We start from the raw sequence: 19,807 nt of genomic DNA, 5'->3' as shown, positions 1-19,807 counted from the left end.
TTGGAAATAACAGATATTTCTATGAGAGCTTAAAAAGTGGTATGCGTCATATGATTCAGGCTGTATGGTCGACGGCGTTTCGATCCCCTTAGGTTGGGATCGTCATCAGGACGGGGTTGTCGATGGGTACAGTGAGTGTAGCCAAGCAAGGATGGATCGCTGGATCGGTTGATTTAGCCGAGGGCTGGTCGCAGTGTTCAGTGGGGCGACTCGCGGGGAAATAGGCAGCGTCTGCACCGAATAGGTTAGCCTCCGCATTCGGTGCACCGAGCTACCACGCCAGACGAGCCTTGCCGTCTGACCGACTGATCCATTCAGACGCTGCCTATTTCCCCGCGAGTCGCCCCACTGAACACTGCGACCAGCCCTCGACTAAATCAACCCTGCCCTTGATCAAAGCAAGCGATCCATCCTTGCTTGGCTACACTCACTGTAAGGGGATCGAAACGCCGTCGACCATACAGCCTGAATCATATGACGCATACCACTTTTTAAGCTCTCATAGAAATATCTGTTATTTCCAACTGATTGTAACTTGTTGTTTGGAGCTTGAAATTGATGTATTTTTTCACTTATGCGTCGCCATTGCTGTTTTTTAAGCACTTGCACCTTCACTTCACTTACTGTATATAGCACCTTGCACCAAGTGCCACTGGGTTGTCACTAGATCTGATCTTTACAGTGCTGCTTAAACTGTATTTGCATATAAAAATCCCTTCTGTGACTTGGTGAATAATACCACTCTTTCCTAAATCAACTGACTCCTTGTTTCTGTTCCTTTGTAATGCATATGGCATACATTATTGAAACTGTCTCTACGTAATACCTGTTGGGAATTGTTTTTGCACACACGATACGCCCATCCCAACGAGGTCTATGGGTTCCCTCCTGTTTTTCCTACAAAAAAAAAATAAAAAAAAAAAGTTCTAGAAGTTGGCATTTCTGTGTGCGTTGTGTCTGCCTGCCTGAAGTGTATGCATGTCTGGTTTTGGAGTGACAGGGGCTGGTGAGGGGTGTGTGGCTCCAGGGGGGGCAGGGTGAGTCAGCGCTAGGCTGAATAGGGCATCTGCATTTGGAGTAATGGGAGGAGTAGTCCCCTTACGCTGAATAGGGCTTTGCCTGCCTATGTAAATGTTGGCTCCGTCCCCTTGTTGTATCTGATGACGAGCCCCCACCTGACAAAGGGGAAGTGGAGCCTTGTTAACAAAGTGCTCCACAATAAAAACAGAACCAGTTTAGGCTGCTTCCCTCAAGCCCTGTGCCAGGCAGACAAAGCAGCACTTGTATAAAGATTGGGGCTGTGACCCCATGAGAATGTTGTGCTTTGTCTTGTGCCTAGGCTTGCAGCCGGCAGGCTGCCGGACCACCAGGAGTACCACCACTCCAGTGTGCTGACCTGCCTGTGCCTTGCTTCCTATCTTCCCCGGAGGGGAGAGATACAGTGTTGGTGAGCACTTTTCCTGGCCCAGCTAGAAGCTCCAGAACGGAGGAAGCATGAGTGCTGTGCAGCGCTGGGCTGCGAGATAGTTAGAGGGAATCCCGGCGTAGGGATTCCCCATTGCTGCTGGGGAGTGAAGCAGGAGCCCACCCCACTGGTTTTGTACCTTGGAAGCAGAAGCCCACCTGCATATGTGCTCCTGTTGGCGGGAGCCCAGCCCACATTTGTGGTCCTGTAACAACAGGAGCCTACCCCGCACTTCTGCGCTGAAGGAGAAGAGAAGCGGCAGAGAATCGGCAAAACCAGAAAGTCAGGCAAGCGCCGCCTGCCTGGGGGCGGGGCTTGCCGAGTCAGCTGAGCCGAAGCCTCGCGGCTCCTCTTCCGCCCTCCCCCGTTTTGGATAGGGAGAAGACGACCCAGAAGCCAGGCAGCATCAGCCTGTTCGAAGGCGGGGCTCCCTTGTGCTGAAGATGAGCCCCGCGTGTGGTCCCAGGCTGAGTCTGACCAGTTCAGGTGTGGGCGAGGAGAGCCAGGCCAGCGATTACGGAGTGGGACTGGAGCCCCGCGGGCTCCTGGCAGAAGTCCTGCAGATCCTGGAGGAATCTGCAAACAGCCCAGGTGTGTGGGGCAGAAGTCAGTGCATTGGTGGTGCTGTGAGTGGCACCAGGAGAGTTCCGGTAAAGGAGACTCTCCCAGCGTTCGGGAAGCGCTCAGCTGCATCGCCTGTTGGAGGGCAGCTGCAACGACAAAGCACAGTGGTATTTAGATGTCCTGAAGTGGGGCTTGCCAGGCACGGTGGTGCCAAAACTAAAGTTCCTCCAGCTGCACCGCGAGAGCGCGGGCACCTGCCACGAGAGGGGGCATTGTTTCTGGTCTGTGTAGAGACCCGGGTAGATCACACCCTCGCCCTGATTACTGGTGCTGGCCTGTTGGGCCTGCACATCGCTGCTGTGGCAGCTAAAAGCCCTGGCATTTGGGACATAGGGCATTTTGAGCCCCAGTAAAAGTACAGTTGGCCTGGGGTCAGTTCAGCAATTACGCTAAGGTGCTGTGTGCACTTTATGGGTGTACTGATAGGGTGCAAGGCCCAAAGGGGATGTATATGCACTTAATTAGTGTTACTATGGTGTGCCAAATGTGTGCATAATGTGTTAATGTGTTGCCAAATGTGATTAATGCACCACGATTATTGCATAATGTGTTTATGCTGGTAAGGCCTATTGCGTAATGTGTTTATGCTAACGAGGTTTGGGCCTAATGTGTTTTTTGCCTAATATGATAATGCTGAGGTCATTATTGTACCAGTAGTCACTGGTCGTGTTTTATGTTTACTACCTGCATTCTGATGGTTCTGACGGTGGCCCGATTGGCCTGGTCCTGTATATAATCCCCTGTAAATATTGGCTAGTGCCAGTTGGCAAAGTGTATAAGTGTGTTTATGATTCTAATTTGTTTTGGATAATACAAAGGCAATTTTCTATATATAACCTTGTGTAGAATCTCTTTTGTGGTGTGCCTAGTGTGTTGCTGCTGTGTGTGTGTTGCGCAAACGCTTTACACATTGCCTCTGGGATAAGCCTGACTGCTCGTGCCTAGCAACCAAGGGGGGACTTCAGCGTGTAACTCCCTTGCCTTGACTAGAGTGGTGGTTTCTGCCTGACTTTGGTGCATGCCCTAGCCAACCAGAAATCTCATCTCTAACACAGCTTAAGGGAAGAAGAAGCGACTCTTCACTCAGTTTATTCAGAGGATTCTGAAGAGAGGTGTCACCCAATGTTTGCTAGGCCCATGCAAAATAAAGAGCATCCGTATAGGAATATCGCTGGCCATTCGCTGAAAAAGAAAATATCCAGGAGAATTTAAAATAAAGGAGAAAATAAAGTGGTGTTCTATATAATGGAACCATTTTTGAAAATCCGGTAAATCTACTAGGCACTCCACATTCATCAATTCTGCTGTACGACTAGTCGTTTACCTGATTCTTTGCTACCAAGGACCTTTCATCCTATGGAATTATGAGTTGTTGGTTTTTCATTGTCCAGCACTAGCGAACCTAGATGAGTAAAGAATTCTTGTGGATACTAATAATATTTCAGCTGAATTAGCCCCAGGTTCACTTCCGTCTCTTCTAGGTGGGAAGCGTACCATGGGCAAGAGCTGTGTGGACTTTTATTTATATTTACATTGATTTTAAACCTTTTTCAATTGTGACTCTGCATGTGTATAAAGGCTTATATCATTTTGATATTTTGCATTTCTGATTAAGTTTAATTCGTGTTTTAAATATACGACCGAATTTAGGGCCCTATTATGATGGCGGATGGACTTGCGTCCGTCCGCCACCCCTGAGTAAGAGGGACCCTCCGCATGGGCAGCGGCGGTCCCTCCATGGTAATTAGGATGTGACCGCCACCCTGGCGGTCACATCCCCCACCTTTAACATTGCGGCGGATGCTGCTTCAAGCAGCACCCGCCGCAATGTTAAAAAATGCATGTTTACCTTTGCATGCACGAAGCGGCAGGCACCGCGTGGTGCCTGCCGCTTCATGCACGCAAAGGCAGGGGGGTACCATAGGTACCCCCCATGTGCAACCCCCACCCCCCTTCACCCCTGGGGGCCCGCAACGGGCCCCCAAACAAAAGACCGTATGCCTTTCCACTGCGGAAATGCCGCAGTGGAAAGGCATAGTACCTCAGACATCCTAATATGCCTGGCGGTGTCTGATAGACATGTTAGAGCTTTTCCGCCGCGGTCGGAAGGCGACGTGGCGGAAAAGCTGCGGACGGTCTTCCTGATCCCCCCAGCCATCCTAATCTGGCGGGGGGTCTTTGAAGGCTCCGCAGCTGTTTTTCACATCCTCCGGGCCGGCGGACACTTCTGCCGGGCCAGAGGATGCGGAAAAACCGCAATCCTAATCGGCCCCTTGGTCACATTTTGGGCATAGTTAAAAACTTGTATCACTAGATATGCTGAAATATGACAGAGTATGGTTTAAAAGATGCAAGACTCTTGGCTATGTCACTAAACTAGTAACCCCAAGGGAAAATGTAGTTGATCCTACTAAGCACATTTATGATGCAGTCTGCTGGGTTACAAAAAATACTGCAGGCAGTCTGAGAGGTAGCAGCAATAATGAGCTACACGCAGCTACAACCTTTTTGAAACGTGGTCAGTGAAGAATTGATCAGTGTAATGTTTGCAAGACTATGTCCTTGGGTTTCAGATGAGGCGTGGTTAACCAAATATGTTTTGACAAGTTTGTTACCTATGTCATACAAGTAAAGACATATATTAGTAAATGCCATTAGTAGTGAAGTTATTCGCAAATTGGAGGAGATTTGATTGAATTAATGCTACACTTAACCCTCAGTTTATTTAAACTTGAATACTAGCAAACAGTTGCTGCTTTGTTGGTTGTATGTTTTTAAGACGTTTCCTTTGCTTTCTCAGGATATGCAGCAGTTAGAGGATGGCGACCTGACTATGATAGGAGATCGTGGCGTGACACTTAGTGGAGGACAGAAAGCTCGTGTAAATCTTGCCAGGTAAAAATGATTTAAACAAATTATTCCTAGGCAAAATATCAGGTGCAAATAACTTTGAAATTGAAAAGACATAAGTTAAAAGTGTGCCTTGCGGAAACTGTAACGAGCACTAGAAGTGCAAAATGGTGCTGGATAACACCAGGATGTCTCAGGGAGTTTAACACATTATTTGGGGCCAATAGGAAACAATGCAGCTTACATGTGTGTGCCAACTTGTCTGTTAGTGGAGTCATGTACATTTGACATGTCCATAAATGTGTTTCTCCATGGATATTCACAAAGTAGCCACTTTTCAAGTGGTGTCCATTCCACAGTGGTACCTCAATAGCTCACCATGGGTAAACGTGATAAAGATGGTCAATTAGCATGCATTTGCATGATGTGTGAACTGGTATCGCTGATACCAGTGCACCCTATTGGAATATGTTTACTAGTAATTGCAAAATAGACATGTTACTGGCCTGTGTGGCTGAAGCACCACGTACAGGTGGGAAGTGTGCCTCATGGTGTCTGCCCTGTGTTAGGTATGATATAGTCACCCTCTGTTGTTTGTGGTTATCAGGGCATCATAGCTCCTGGGACTGACATCTAAACTGGTGAGCTGCCGAACTGTCTTCTGTGATACCAAAGTTCCTCTGAAGAAATACAGTGGTGAGGAAGTTCAGTTTAATAAGTGCCGTGACATAGGTGATGTGTTCTCACTTTCTCAATCCTGACCATGCCCAGGATCACTTCTGGTGGAAAACAATACTTGTGTATTTACCTGTATCACACACTCCCTTTGGTTGGCAGAAGAGGAACAGAAGACCTTTGGTACCCACCAGGACCATTTTAATGTTTTCTATTGCTACTTCTAACGGGATCACACAGGGACTTTTCAACTTACGTCATTTAAATGCTGCTTTATTTTTCTGTCTATTATTTAACACATTTTATTGAGACTTACAATTACTTTGCAAGGCCAATTCAAATACTATAAAGCCAGCCTTTAAGGCTGTTTAGGCGTTTACAAATTCAGCTGGATACAGAATAAATGAATCAAATACCGAAGTTTTACTTTTAATAACCTCAAAAGAAATACTACCACCAGGTCTGAGCACTCATTACAATACATAACGGCTATTTGGGGGTTAATTCTTCAGAAGATCTCAACGCCTTATTTGATGCCAGTTATGCTCCTTTGGTTAGTAAGGTTTAAAATGTTTCCAAAAGAATGATAATCTTTTTCTTGCAATTATAGGCTGAATACCCTAAATTAAAATGTCAATGCTTCACTATTTTTTTCTTTATTTCTATCCATCCCATTTTTTCTCTGCAATGTATTGTTAACAAATTGACATGATTATAACTTGTTTTATTTGAGCCAACAAGCCCTCATTTCAGAATTAAAGTTAATATTTGAAGTTGCCAAGTACAGATGGGGGGTTAGCTCTTACTTATCTCTGTCTCTATCATCTAGTTATGCAAGCTCGGTGGGTATTTGCAGATTTAATAGCTTTGCTAATAGTCTCTTATTAAAAATGCTTTATGACTTGAAAATTCCAGACTTACCCAGCTTTATTAAACTTCCAAAGATTCCAAAAACCTTAAATTCAGGTCCCTAATTGCTCTGTGTAATCAAAGATCGCGACGAGAACACCCCGCCCCTGCAGCTGATTCCCTAGGCGCTGAGCTGGCCCGAGGGCTGATCTGCTACATTTTTTCTTTAAATGCTGCATGCGCTAGCCGTAGCCCTGGTCTGGTCGAGCCGACCTGAGGGTGGGGGCAGCGCCTGATACGAAGCGTCCGGCTCCTTGTCGAGGGATTATCACACTGAGTTCGATTCCTCTCTAATGAGTCATGGCAGCATACGGCGTGGCGACCCGCCTCTGCCCCGGTGATTGTGCAATTTAGATTGGCCAAAAGCTGGTTGCTCTGTCGGAGTCCTGGATTTGTGATCTGATGACTCGGCGGTATACGGCAGAACGAGCCGCTTTGGTTTTAACCCGCCTGCAATTGTGGCTGGCCCTTTAAGATTCTGCATACTGCAGATTGCTGTCGTACTTATGATCTTGACTTGTTTTACGGGATCATTCCGGCGTTTTTGATTTTACCGATGGCGCCCATCTTGTTTTGTCTTTACCATACTCCATTCACCAGTCACCATTTAGTCCCACTACTGCAGACTTTTTGAAGACGCCCCCAGCCCCTGTACTCGATTCTCAGCTGGGCAGCAAAATGAAAAAAATACATTCTCCATCCTACACCTTTGGTGGCCATCTTGGAGTGGAGCCCCTCTCCCTGCTCATGATTGTGCTGTTGGCCCGTTGTTTCAGTTATAATCGATTAAACTAATACTCCCAGAGAATGTGCCAGTTTCTCCCTTGCCTTTAATCTTTTGTAATTATGTGTATCTTGACAGCCCTCTATAATTGATGCTGAAACTCTTTATTGTCCAATACCATTTTAAAAGACTGGTTGGAGACTTGGAAAAGTGGACCGACCCCGGACATTTTGCTATCTATGTGCCCATGAGCTTAATTCTAAGTCCCTGGTGACCCCCTCTCATTTTAGATCCCTGAGTTACATTTATCTACTGTAATGGTATTTACATTGATGCCCTCTATTATCGATGCATAAATCCTTTACTGTTTAAGCCCAGTTAGCAAGACTGGTCTGAGATTTTGAAAATTGGCTTGACCTTAAGCATGTTGCTTGTAGTGTTATATTTTATCTTATACTTTAAATGCTTCTCTGCCCGCTGCAAGACAATCCATATTCTATGCTGAATAGCTATTAGATGCATTTAACCTAATGCGCTACGTGCACCCAAATTGATCTACCTCATTGTGTGGCTATTTACCTTAAACGTTTCTGTAATAGCTGCTGGATAATCTGTATCTTAGTTGGAATTGCTCCGAGATGTTTTTAACTTAATGCGCTATGTACTCCCAAAATGATCTACCTCACTGTAACACTTTTATATTTTATATGGTTCCTTACCCGTTGCTAGACAATCTGTGATATTTTGCGGAATTGCGGCTGGTTGTTTTTAACATAATGCACTATGTGCTTCCAAATTGATCTTCCTCACTTTGATGCTTTTGTTTCAAATGTTTCTTTGCCTGCTGCTAGTTTATCTGCATTGATAACCTAATATGCTATGTGCACTTAAAGTGGTTTACCTCATTTTGATGCTTTTATATTTTAAATGTTATCCTCCCAAACTGTTCTACCTCATCTTGATCTTTAATTGCCTTGAATGTTGAACCGCTCTATCTGGCATCCTTATTCACCCCGTACTACTCACCTTTATCCCACGTACCAGACCCCTAACTTCCCGTGGGAAAAAGATCATTGTGATCCTGCATATCTCCCCGGTCTCCTCGCAATCTTGATCTCTCCCCTCTCGCTTAGTCCTATTTTTCCCCCCACTTGGTTTACAACAGTGACTCCCCAAGTCGCTCTAACTACTCTTCATATCCCTCCTTCCTCACTCCCTCTAATCTCCTTCTCACGTCCCAGCCATGCCACCCCTCCCAACCCCCTCTCTCCTCCTGACCCAGCACTCTCTAGACATGGCCCTAACTCATGGAACAGCCTATAACCCTCCAACCTTTCAAAGAATGGCAAGACAAATTTCAAACACAAATTACTTGTCACCCAGAAACCTTAATAGCCGATACCTACCTTAGTCTCACCTCTCCCACTAAACCGAACTACATTTTCTTTACCAAACGCCCCTTTAAATGGAAAAGCACTTTCCTCCGCCACCTTAAAATCTCGAAAATCCACTAACATTCCATACGGTTTTAAACTGTCTTCCTCCCCATCCCCTCTCTTTCCCGGTGATATTGACATTTCCTTCTTCAAAATTGTCAACATCATCATACAAGCCTCAGACCACCACCTCTCCCTCTTTGAGAAACACTTCAGTACCTTCACATATCAACTCTCTCTACCTACTTCAAACCCCACCCAGACCCAACTACCCGACGACACCATTCTGTCCCTTCCCCCACTAGGTCTACCCCTCCTGCCCCTACACATCAACCCAGTACAGACTATCATGCCTACTCTCCTGCTCACCAGCGACCAACCTTCACCTATCCTTCTACCTTCCTCTAACCTCGCTCCTCTCACCCTGCCCCTACAACACCTACCTCATACCCCACCACTCCCTCTGCTTATCCCTCCCTCCCTGAATGGTTACCCCCTCACATTGAAGTAACCCTTCCCCTAACCCCCAAACCACAATCACCACCTTCCTCTGCCCTAAATGACTCTAGTACTAACCTGTCTATGCACACCTTACATCCTGCAAATCTGCCGGAAGGTCTTTCCTACTGCTCCCCCGTATCCCCCTCCACACAATAGGCATCCTCCCCAGACGAAACTAAACCCACTGCATCCCCCCACACCCTTACAACTGAACCACCCCCTATTCTTCTAACACAGATGCTTACCAACATCGAGCGCAATCTCTCAATTGTGACTGCTGAACTTTCATGGCTCAGAAAGGACTATAACACCCTCAAATCCATGGTCCTCCCTAATTACAAGGACTACCCCTGTGTCTGTGCCCGAAGCATGCACCTGCCCAACAAGTGGAGAACTACCCCCTTCCATCACCGAGCGCGTAGTCCTCTCCGCACTGTAAGTGACTTATCCTCTTCTGATCTCTGAGACCTCTGTAATTCCTACCTCCCTAATCTGTCTGATCCCTACCACCGCACATGCCAACATTCCTGTGATTATGGTTATCAGCAGAATCCCCTCTGCACACCTTTCTCCGTCCCCCTGTTCAACTCACCACCATTCAATGCAATCCTACATTAGACAGCCCCAATACCCTCTCCTGCATGCTTGTGAACTGCAGCTCGGCGGTCAGACATGCAACCGAATTATCCGAACCTCAGCCGCGGTCAGCAGTAGGAGTTCCTGCAGGGCGGTGATGTGGGGAGGGGGAGGGGCAGGGTGGGGGGTAGTAATGTATGGATTACGGAGTTTAACAGGTAAATAAACATATAAATAAATAAAACAAATTTCGTTGTGTGCACTGCATCACCAAATGCGATGCAGTGCGCGCAACAAAATTAGTTTTATTTATTTATATGTTTACTTACCTGTTAAACTCCGTAATCCATACATTACTACCCCCCACCCTGCCCCTCCTCCTCCCCATGTCACCGCCCTGCAGGAACTCCTACTGCCGACCGCGGCTGCTGAAACTATACTCAGCGAAGACATTCACATCACCTTCCTGACAGAAACCTGGTTCAAGGACCACTCAACAGCTTTTCCAGACCTCATCATCCCACCCGGCTTCTCTATCCTCAGGAAAGATAGGCCCATTAGGAAAGGTGGCGGTCTAGCTATAATATATAAAAACGTTCTTAATTTCTCCCTTCCAATAGACTCTGACCACCAAACCTTTGAATACCTTGGTGCTGAATTCTTGACACAGGGCGCGCCCCCCATCCGACTACACAACATCTCCCAACCTCCGGCCGAACCTCCTCTCTTTGCCGATGAACTATCCGACTTCATCTCACTATCCTCTTTATCCAACTCCAAAAATCTCTTTCTAGGGAATTTTAACATCCATTCAAACAATGTTGAGGATCCCATAGTCATGCATCTCATGAACCTCCTAGAAATTAATGATCTCAAACAACTATGTCAACATCCAACCCACATCAAAGGAGCAACCCTTGACGCTCTCATTTCTAGCAATGACCTTGCGTCCCTTTACAGCATCACCCCTACTGACTGGTCAGACCATCACCTCATTCTTTTTAAGATCGTAACTAATCCTGCTCCCCCTACAAAAATCTCCAAACCCTTAAAATGGACCAGAAACCTTAGTCAAATCCCTTCTAACGTACTTGAATCTGAACTCCAAGCCCAACTCCTTCTCACCCTTCTCTCCCACAATGCCAACGAACTAAGTGAGCATTTGACCAAGACAGTCAAAGAGGTGCTGGATCACTTAGCTCCTCCCAAACTAAAAAAAACAAAGAAACATTGCATCCAAATCTTGGTTCAACTCTTGTCTGAATAATGAAAGACGTTCTCTTAGACAGACTGAAAGAACATGGAGACTACACCGCTCTCCCTCCCATCTAGCCCTCCTCAGATCAGCAAGATCGAAATACAAGAAACACATCTTCAAGGAAAAGGCCAGTTTTTCCCAAGCACAACTTGATCGTGCCAAAAATCGGCCTAGAGAACTTTTCAATATTGTTAGAAAACAAATATCACCCGCCCCCACTGAGCTGAAGGCCTCTTCTGAGAGATGTGCAGAAATTGCTAACTTCTTCTCTGAAAAAATCGCCAAAATCAAGCTATCTTTCCTCCCTACCTAGGCTTCGCTTTCCTTTCAACCTGCTGACGATATCTTTTCAGACCTGCCGCCCACGTTGACCCCGCCCCATCACCCCAACACTCCAACACATTGTCCTGTTTCTACCGCTCCGGATTCCATCCCTTCCATCTTATATCTGAAAAATAATGCCTCTTGGCTACGTTTTCATCCGGTTGCTGAACATGAAGTCCTCTTCATCATCTCCTAACTTAGGCCCACTTTGCACTCCAAAGATCCTCTCCCTTCCAGCCTCGTCCATAACCTCAAACACATCATTGCCCCTTACTGGACTTCAATCATTAACTCCTCTTTTGCCACGGGGTGTGTCCCTGACTCTCTTCAGCTCGGTCAAATCACACCCATCCTCAAAAACCCATCGGCCGACCCGAATGACCCTAACAACTTTCACCCCATTTCGAACCACCCTCTGCTATCTAAAGTACTGGAAAAATGTGCTCTCAGACAACTCGACAATCACATCTACAATTTCAACCCACTTGAACCACTGCAATTTAGCTTTCAGAAAAGGATGCAGCACAGAAACCACCATGCTCAAGATTGTCGACGACCTCCACTGGTCCCTTGACAATGGTGAGTCCTGCCTTCTCATTCTCCTTGACCTCTCCGCTGCCTTCAATACAGGTAACCACACCTCTCTACTTAACTCACTAAAAACCCATTTTGACATCAATGGTCTAGCCCTCAAATGGTTCTCCTCTTTTCTTCAACATAGAACTCAACAAATCAAAATCAAGGACTGCCTCTCCAACCCCACTCCGGTCTCCCTAGGCGTACCCCAGGGCTCAATTCTCTCCCTCCCTCTTCAACCTCTTTATGGTTCCCTTACCCTCATTCTCAAACAAGCAGGAATTAACTACCATCTCTACGCGGACGACACCCAACTGTACTACAAGATCAAATCTCACGCTGATATTATTCACCTTAACAATGCCCTGAGCATGATCCAATCCTGGTTCTTCTCCAATCACCTCAAACTTAACCCCAATAAAACTAACATCATTCTCTTCTCACCTAAAAACAACAAGCTCCACATCCAAGGCTGGCTCCCAGACCTCAATGCCCTTAACTAGTCGCTCTCCTTATCTAACTCCGCAAAATCACTTGACTTCGACATCGACAACAAGCTCACTCTTAACAACCACCTAAAAAACGAGATAAAAGGAGCTCTCTGCACACTCCGACATCTTAAAAAACTCAAACCCTTCATTCCTGCTGATGACTTTAAATGGGTTGTCCAATCCCTAGTCCTCTCCAAAATAGACTATGGTAATGCTATCCTCACTGGAATCCCCAAAGCACACCTTGCCCCCCTCAGATCTGTGCTCAACTCAGCTGCCAGGCTAATCACCGACTGCAAATTCTTCGCCCACATCTCCCCCGCCCTCAAGGCCCTAAACTGGCTACCCATTGAGGGAAGATCTGCATACAATACTGCCTGCATAACACACAAAACCCTCCACCAACAAACCCTGCTGTATCTCTCCGACAAACTTGAAAAAGCTGCCTGCTCCCAGCAGTTGAGAAGCTCAAATGCCCTACTTCTCGTTCCCCCCTATCAAATAGGAGCACCACACAATCCCGCTCCTTCTCGGGGAACGCCACGATCATCTGGAATGCCCTTCCCAGAGACCTGCGCTGCAACCCCTCGTACCACAGCTTTATCAAAAAGACCTCAAATCCCACCTTCTCTCCAAATACTGGGGTCCTTAATCGCTGCATCCAACCCTTTATTCATTCCCCGTTATTCATACTACCCTTGACAGTCTTTTCTGTCCAACTCTTCTCCCCTCTCTCTCTCTCCTAGACTTTTTTCTCCACTCTAATGCTACCCCCCTCTTAACCTTTACCTCTAGCTCCCCCTCAATCACCCTCAAACTCGTTACTTCCTTTTTCCTCTTTTTTACTCCCTCCTACCCTATTTTCACTCGATTTTTTCTTATCTTCCTCACTGAATAGCCACGATTTCTCCCTCTCCCCCTCCCCCAATGTGAGCTGAGATGCATGTTTCTGACAGTGTTTATATGATCAGCCCTATCCCTTTACCTGCATAAACGAAAGCCCTGTCCCGAGTAAACAACCCTTCTTTAGCTCCCTTGCCTTTTTTATTGTTTCTGTGTTAACTGTCTGTCGCAACATTTTTGTTCTCCTCATGGCCATAACTATTAGCCTATTTTTTCACTTAATAAGTGTTTTCTAATGTGCAATGTCTGTATATTTTTGTATCCCGCTGAATCTACTGTACTGAGTGGAATTTTAATGCTCATGTAAAGCGCTCTGCTACCCCTGGGTCTTGCAGCGCTATACAAATCTTTTCAAATAAATAAATAGTCTACCATATATTCAGATTCCATCATTCAAAGCAAAACTAATGAAATGCAGGATTCTGCCTTCTGTTATCACACCAGCCTTCTTCAAATGTAGGAAGACTGTAGGAATTATGAGATATTTTTTGTAGGCTCTTGTTCTAAAGATTTCCCTAACTTTTAGCTTGCTTATAAAAAAGATGTCTGCTTTACCTAGCTTACCTGCAACTATGAGAGATGATGAAGCCTTTAGAAGGGTGGGGACTGTGGTTCTGGAAATCTGGACCCTGTTGTTATCCCGATATCGAGGTCCAATACCCATGTCACAAAACATCAACATACCATGACGAATTTAGTATCGACGAACCGATAATGACTAGGACATCATCCCAATGCATTTGCGTCATGATCGGAGGTTGCCAACACCCCTAAATCATAGTTTCCGTTCCGACCCTTTAAACTCCATTTTGTAAGCAGCATCCATCTTGTACCTTGCCCTCATGATAAGTCAATTAAAGGTCGAGCTTGATCCAAAAGGACACGTCCACCTTCCCTGACTTCCCCCTGACCTGTCCCAACTGACTCCACTGCCTTCAGCCAGACCTGTTTGGGCAGCTCCTCGCCCAGTGGCCGAATACGATAGCATCAATGCATAACATTCCACAAACCATTCACTACATACAGACCATGCTTTCTGCAAACATGCACCTCTCCACGTTCCTTGTTTATGGCCAGTTTTATGACTAGGAGGTGCCCTTCTTTATTGAGGTTTCATCGATATCTGATGGGAGTTCCGGGCCTAACTGGGTAATCTATCAACGAACTGGACATCTAAAATGTGGGCTTGCTTACATGACTTCGCTCTTTGTATTATTGTAGAAATATGTGTATAGCCATATCATAAACTCAAGAATTCTTGCTCGAAGCTATTATGTTTGTATATAAGGAGAAGGCTGGTTCTGTAAAAACGAACAGTCTCTCGAGAACCTACTATCCGTGTGGTGTACTTCTGGGACACGTGTTACTTGGTAGCTACCAATAAAACTTGATCTTTGACTGCGACTAGAAGACTCCGTGTTTCTGTGGTCCGGAACAAGGGAGAACTCAGAGGTCTTCGGGTGTTATCCCCTGGCACCAACGGGTTCCTAAAAACCCGTTACCTCAGTTGGCGCCCAACGAGGGGCGATATCAAGCGGCGACGGTCCAAGCCAGATGTTCGTGAGGAGCTTCGTGTGAAAATTCCGGAGGACGGCCAGCCACTTCAGCGACCCCTGTATGTCGACGTGGTTCCGAAGGGCTTTGCTGCGAGGTTCCCCGCGTCCCGACGGCTACGAAGGACTGCTGCCCTGACTATCGCCTTGTTTTGGACCCAGTGATCCTTGGTAGAGCGAAACGATAGACGAGTCTTCTAGCGACGTCACAGATCTTCAAATACTTCAGTTAAGTATAAGTGGAGCGTCTCCCAGTCCTTAGTTTGTCCTTAGTTTTTGGTATCCTTGAGATACGCTTTGATTTGGTACTTGCAAGCCCCAAAGCCGAAGGACTCGTGTATTCACGAGAAGTATCGTAATAGATCATCCTTTGAAGTTTGAAGCTAGACTAGTGAGCGAAGATGCCTGGTTTTAGCAGACTTGGAAACTTGTTTTGTCTTGGTTGTAGTAAGGACTCCCGATTAGAGGATTCTTGTCCGGTTCCTCCAATTGGAACTCCAACATATGAGCTCTATGTAAAGCACGGCGTAGGTCCTATCACATATAATGAAGCATGGATAAAATACACCCGCAAGGATGGTGTTTTAAAATGGCCCCAATATGGTAGTTTTGACTCAGAAATTTTAGATAATTTAGAGGTCCAATTGTTCAAGAAGAAAGCCCGGCCGGCGATGTTTGACTCTTTCCGTTTATGGCGTAAAGAGGCCAAACAAAAGGAAATTAAATTAGAAAAGAAAAATAAGAGAGAAAGAGGTATTTCGGTAATGCAAGGCGCGATAAAATTTAAAGACAATGAAGAAGATCAAATGAGTGAGCAGTTGCACAGGCAACGTAAAATGCCAATAGATAAATGCTATCCTGTTTTACCATCTCTTCAGCAAGAGACAGTAAAGGAGCGTGAAAAAGATCCATTAATGGCGCATTTGCTAAATTCGCCACCACCCTATGCACAAAATGCCACAGCACCTCCGCAACCTTTAGTTGCACCTCTGGTAGCTGTTATACCGGCTCCTTCACAGCACCCACCAGCTGTTCTTCAGCTGGCTCCTGTTTCTCTGGTGCAGCCTCCTCAAGGCTGACCGATCACATCTACTTCTCCTACTGTTCCTTCTACAACTTCGCCTAGCGCACCTTCTATTTTCTCTGATACTCGTTCTACGAATGTTTCTGTTTCTGCTCTGCGTGACTCTGTTCTACCACCAGTTATTCCTCCACTTTCGCCTTCCGTCTGGCATAAAATGGCCAGCATTGTTACTAACTTTCCTTCACCACTTTTTCAGTCGCCTAAAACGACCCCTAATACGGAACGAAGACAATTACGAAACCAAATGCCTGATTATCAGGAGATGGAATCATTGAATAAGTTAGCACGGAATTGGGCTATGGATACAGCGAGATATGATGTAGAGTCTGTCATGAACGTCTTCCGTCAATGGGATGAACCAACGCAAAGATACGTCTTTGAGCAGATGTGTGTTTTTCTGTGTGAGGATTTGGAAGATAATGGTCAAGAAAGCAACACTCGAGAATTGTGTAACGTACGATTTAAATTTGGGGAAGGTATGATCGTAGGTCCCGATGTCGAAAAAGCAGTTGAGATATTATTATCGTATCGAAGTACGGGTGGTAATTCTGGGTCATCATCTGAATGTGGTACATCTAGTAGGAAAAGAGCGAGACAGTACCCCATTAGAGAGGTTCCTCCGGTTTGGAGGGAAGGCGATGCAAATGCAGTACCGCCAATTCCGCCTCATTTCCAGCGTGTATGGGTACATGTCCCCTGGAAAAGATCCGAAGTTTTAGCACTGAAGCAGACACTACCCGATCCCTGTAAAAACCCGAGTGGGTATTATAAGGAGTTGTCGCAAACTGCAAGCTCATGTATAATGAATTTAGCGGATATAGACATGTTGTTTGGGAACGTTGTTCCCCATCCTTTATGGAGTAAAATCCGTCATACGGATCATGACCAAGAATTAGGTGACTCGTGGGCGAACATTACAACTACAGATGCTAGACAAGTCGGTGGTTTTAAACCTGAGCCGTTAATAGCTGAACTTCCCGGTAGAATTATAGCGTACATGAAGACAATAATGGCTGAAGTACGCGTAAACTGGGACAAAAGAAAGATGAGAATGTGTCTGACTTTTTCACGAGATTTGAGGAAACTTTCACCGACCATAGTGGTCAGGATATGGCTACCGAGGGTGGCCAAAGATTGTTCGTAGACAAATTTGTACATAATTTGCTTCCTGAACTGTGTACTAAACTAAAAGATTCAGAAAGTGCTTGGGCTGTCTCTACGTCAGCGCAGATTTTAGCAACAGCCCAGTACTATGAAAATAGGCGCAAAGACGAGCTAGATAAAGCAGACAAAAAGACGAAAGATTTAGAAACTAAAGTTCTTCTCCAGCAGGCCTATCCGCCTCGTATGGCTAGTCAGCCCAATTATCAGCAACAACAGCAGTATTCGAGAAATGCACAAGGAAACGAGTTTCCCCATCAGCGTGTTCCGTATGGCCCGAATCAATGTGCGTATTGCAAGGAAGAGGGTCACTTCAAAAGTAATTGTCCGGCTCTTGCGCGACGCTTGAACGGTGTTTCAGGTGTAAGGGGAAGAGGTGTTCAACATGCCCCTAGAGGTAGGGGCCGTGGAAATTTCTCCCAGAACACAGCTTCTTTTCCGCCTCAGAATTCCATGAATAGCTTTGACCAACAGAATAATGCTGTCATATAGCTCCTGTATATCCTTATATCGTGTTAAGTTAGCATAGGTACATTTGAGGTTTAAACGCCATTTTTCTTTCTTGCAACTTCTGCACACGACACTTAATTGTTGACTTAGCTTTCAACCTAGTAGTTTGCCGTGGTTTATGTGAGAATAATATGTTATTGCTCTGATATCAGCTTTGCTTAATAAACTATGTCTGCACGAAGAGTGCTGAAGTTTCAGGAACAACACGATATGGAATTGTTATGAGGTCTGATCTCCACGCCTTCATAGTCATAACACAAGTGCAGCCTTTGCCAACTCTGGCTTCAGGCGGGATTGATATTGCTTTGCACGAAACACATATACCACACTTGATGCGGTGCACATGCAGAGAGAGCTGGTGTATGCTGATGTGATTCCTTCATGCTAGGACAATAAGGTATGGGTCCGCCCTAAAACAACCCAAAGAGACCTTCTTAGCTAATAATATAATATATGTGTTAGGGAGGGTGAGATATAAGTGTTGTTAACTCTTATTCATTACAGCATGTTAACATGCTGTCACCATTCGCTTTTTATGTCTTAGTAACTATGCTGATAATTTTGCTACTGATAATAAGTATACTTGTATTATCTAAGATACTGCGCCTGAGAAGACGGCATTAGTAAATAAACATTTCAAATGCACATGTGTCTTCTTTACTCCATGTTCTGGTTTGTAATGATAATATAACGAAAGAGTGTTCATGAGTTCCACGTACCCTGAGGTACTATAAGTTCATGTTCTGGTTTGTCTAAACATTGGGAGTTTGATACGTCCAATGAGACACTGTAGCTAGCTCGGTAAGGGGTGAGGTGGTTGCTAAGGTGAGTTTTGGGACACCCTAATTCGCCGAGGTTCCACTCCTCTGTGCACAGTTCTGTGTGAGAACAGAAACCCTGCGACATGGCGCCCAACGGTTTCGGTGGTCTTATATCATGACACTCGAGTAGTTTATCGTTCGTACCTTAACCCCTTCACCTCCGTTTCCGGAAAGCGGGGTGTCGGTGAAACCTACCTATTTTTAAAATAGGTCTTATTCAAGCTTGATTCTTTCTTAAACGGTTTCTTTGAATTACTACCCAGTTGTGCTACAAAGTATTCTTTGTGTTTTCTTGTTTCCAGTGTTGTCATGGCGGCGGTGGCTATTGCGCAGCATAGTCGCGTAGCGGTACGCAACCATCTTCAGAGGTACCAAGTCCCGGTAGATGGGATGGCTGTGATTTTCGTGGTATGTGCAGATCCGGCGTTCCCTTACGAGTTGTTTTACTCTTGGGTTACGTTTCCGGCTGTGGACGCTAATACTGGTTTGTTCCACTCCTACACCGCCTCGGATGTCCCGGCTGAGTATACACCGTACAGGGCATTGGAAATACCTATTGATCATTGGCAGCATCGGGTTTGGTTTGATGGCGCCCTCCCCCACTCTTTGTCAGCTGCGAGGTTAGGTCCACTCTCAATTCCAGGTACAAATTGGCCTGCGTTGGGTGGCTTTACCCCGCACCCGAATCACGGTGCTTGTACCCTGCAGGAAATTCGTAGGCTGCATGTTGTTTCCATTTCCGTGATTCGTGCATTAGTGCAATACATCGGTCGCCACCTGCCTGGTGGTCCCCAGGGGGGTGCGGCCGTTCCCATGGATCGAGGCGGAATGCGTCTCAATCCAGTGATGGTTAATTCGGTTTTTGGTGCTCGTCCTGTTGACAACGATGACTTCCCATTCTGGCTAGCAGAGAAGTTTGTTCAACTGGAGGCGGTTTTTCCGAATTCTACTCCTGCTGATAAGCATAGAATGTTAACGATTACTCTACCGAAGGATTTAACTCCTGAACTTGTTGACTGTGAAAGCTGGGGAAAAACATTTGCGGCAGTTTATACACGGTGCTTCGGCACCCCGTCTATGACTGCCCTGCCTGATAGCATTAGACGTGTTCAGAATGATCACGGTCCAGAGGCAGCGGTTGAATTGGGTATGCGCCTGTGTGGTTCTTTTGAGATTGTATGTGATCTCATTCTCTCCAATGTTAAAGGAGATGCAGTTAACTTTCAGGTGTCGAATGCTTTGGCTGCTCTGCCCGATGCCGACAAACCCCGCCAGTTAGCAAAGATTGTGGTGGCCGCTTATAAGACAATTGGCCGCACAAGTAGAGGTCTGAAATATTTTCCAGTAAAGGAGAAAAAACAACCTC

General features: G+C 45.8%; 1 protein-coding gene across 1 annotated transcript in view; it reads left to right on the top strand.

Annotated features, from left to right (window-relative positions):
* Positions 1 to 19,807, top strand: part of ABCC4 (ATP binding cassette subfamily C member 4 (PEL blood group)) — a 1,754,849-nt gene that overhangs the window by 793,641 nt on the left and 941,401 nt on the right. The window contains exon 12 of the mRNA XM_078657605.1: positions 4,890 to 4,984. Within this exon, the coding sequence (XP_078513731.1) occupies positions 4,890 to 4,984 (95 nt within the window). The remainder of the gene's footprint in view (positions 1 to 4,889; positions 4,985 to 19,807) is intronic.

This window comes from Lissotriton helveticus, chromosome 8 (genome assembly GCF_964261635.1).
Source record: "Lissotriton helveticus chromosome 8, aLisHel1.1, whole genome shotgun sequence".
NCBI lineage: Eukaryota > Metazoa > Chordata > Amphibia > Caudata > Salamandridae > Lissotriton > Lissotriton helveticus.
This window is presented reverse-complemented; position numbering and strand designations above follow the sequence as displayed.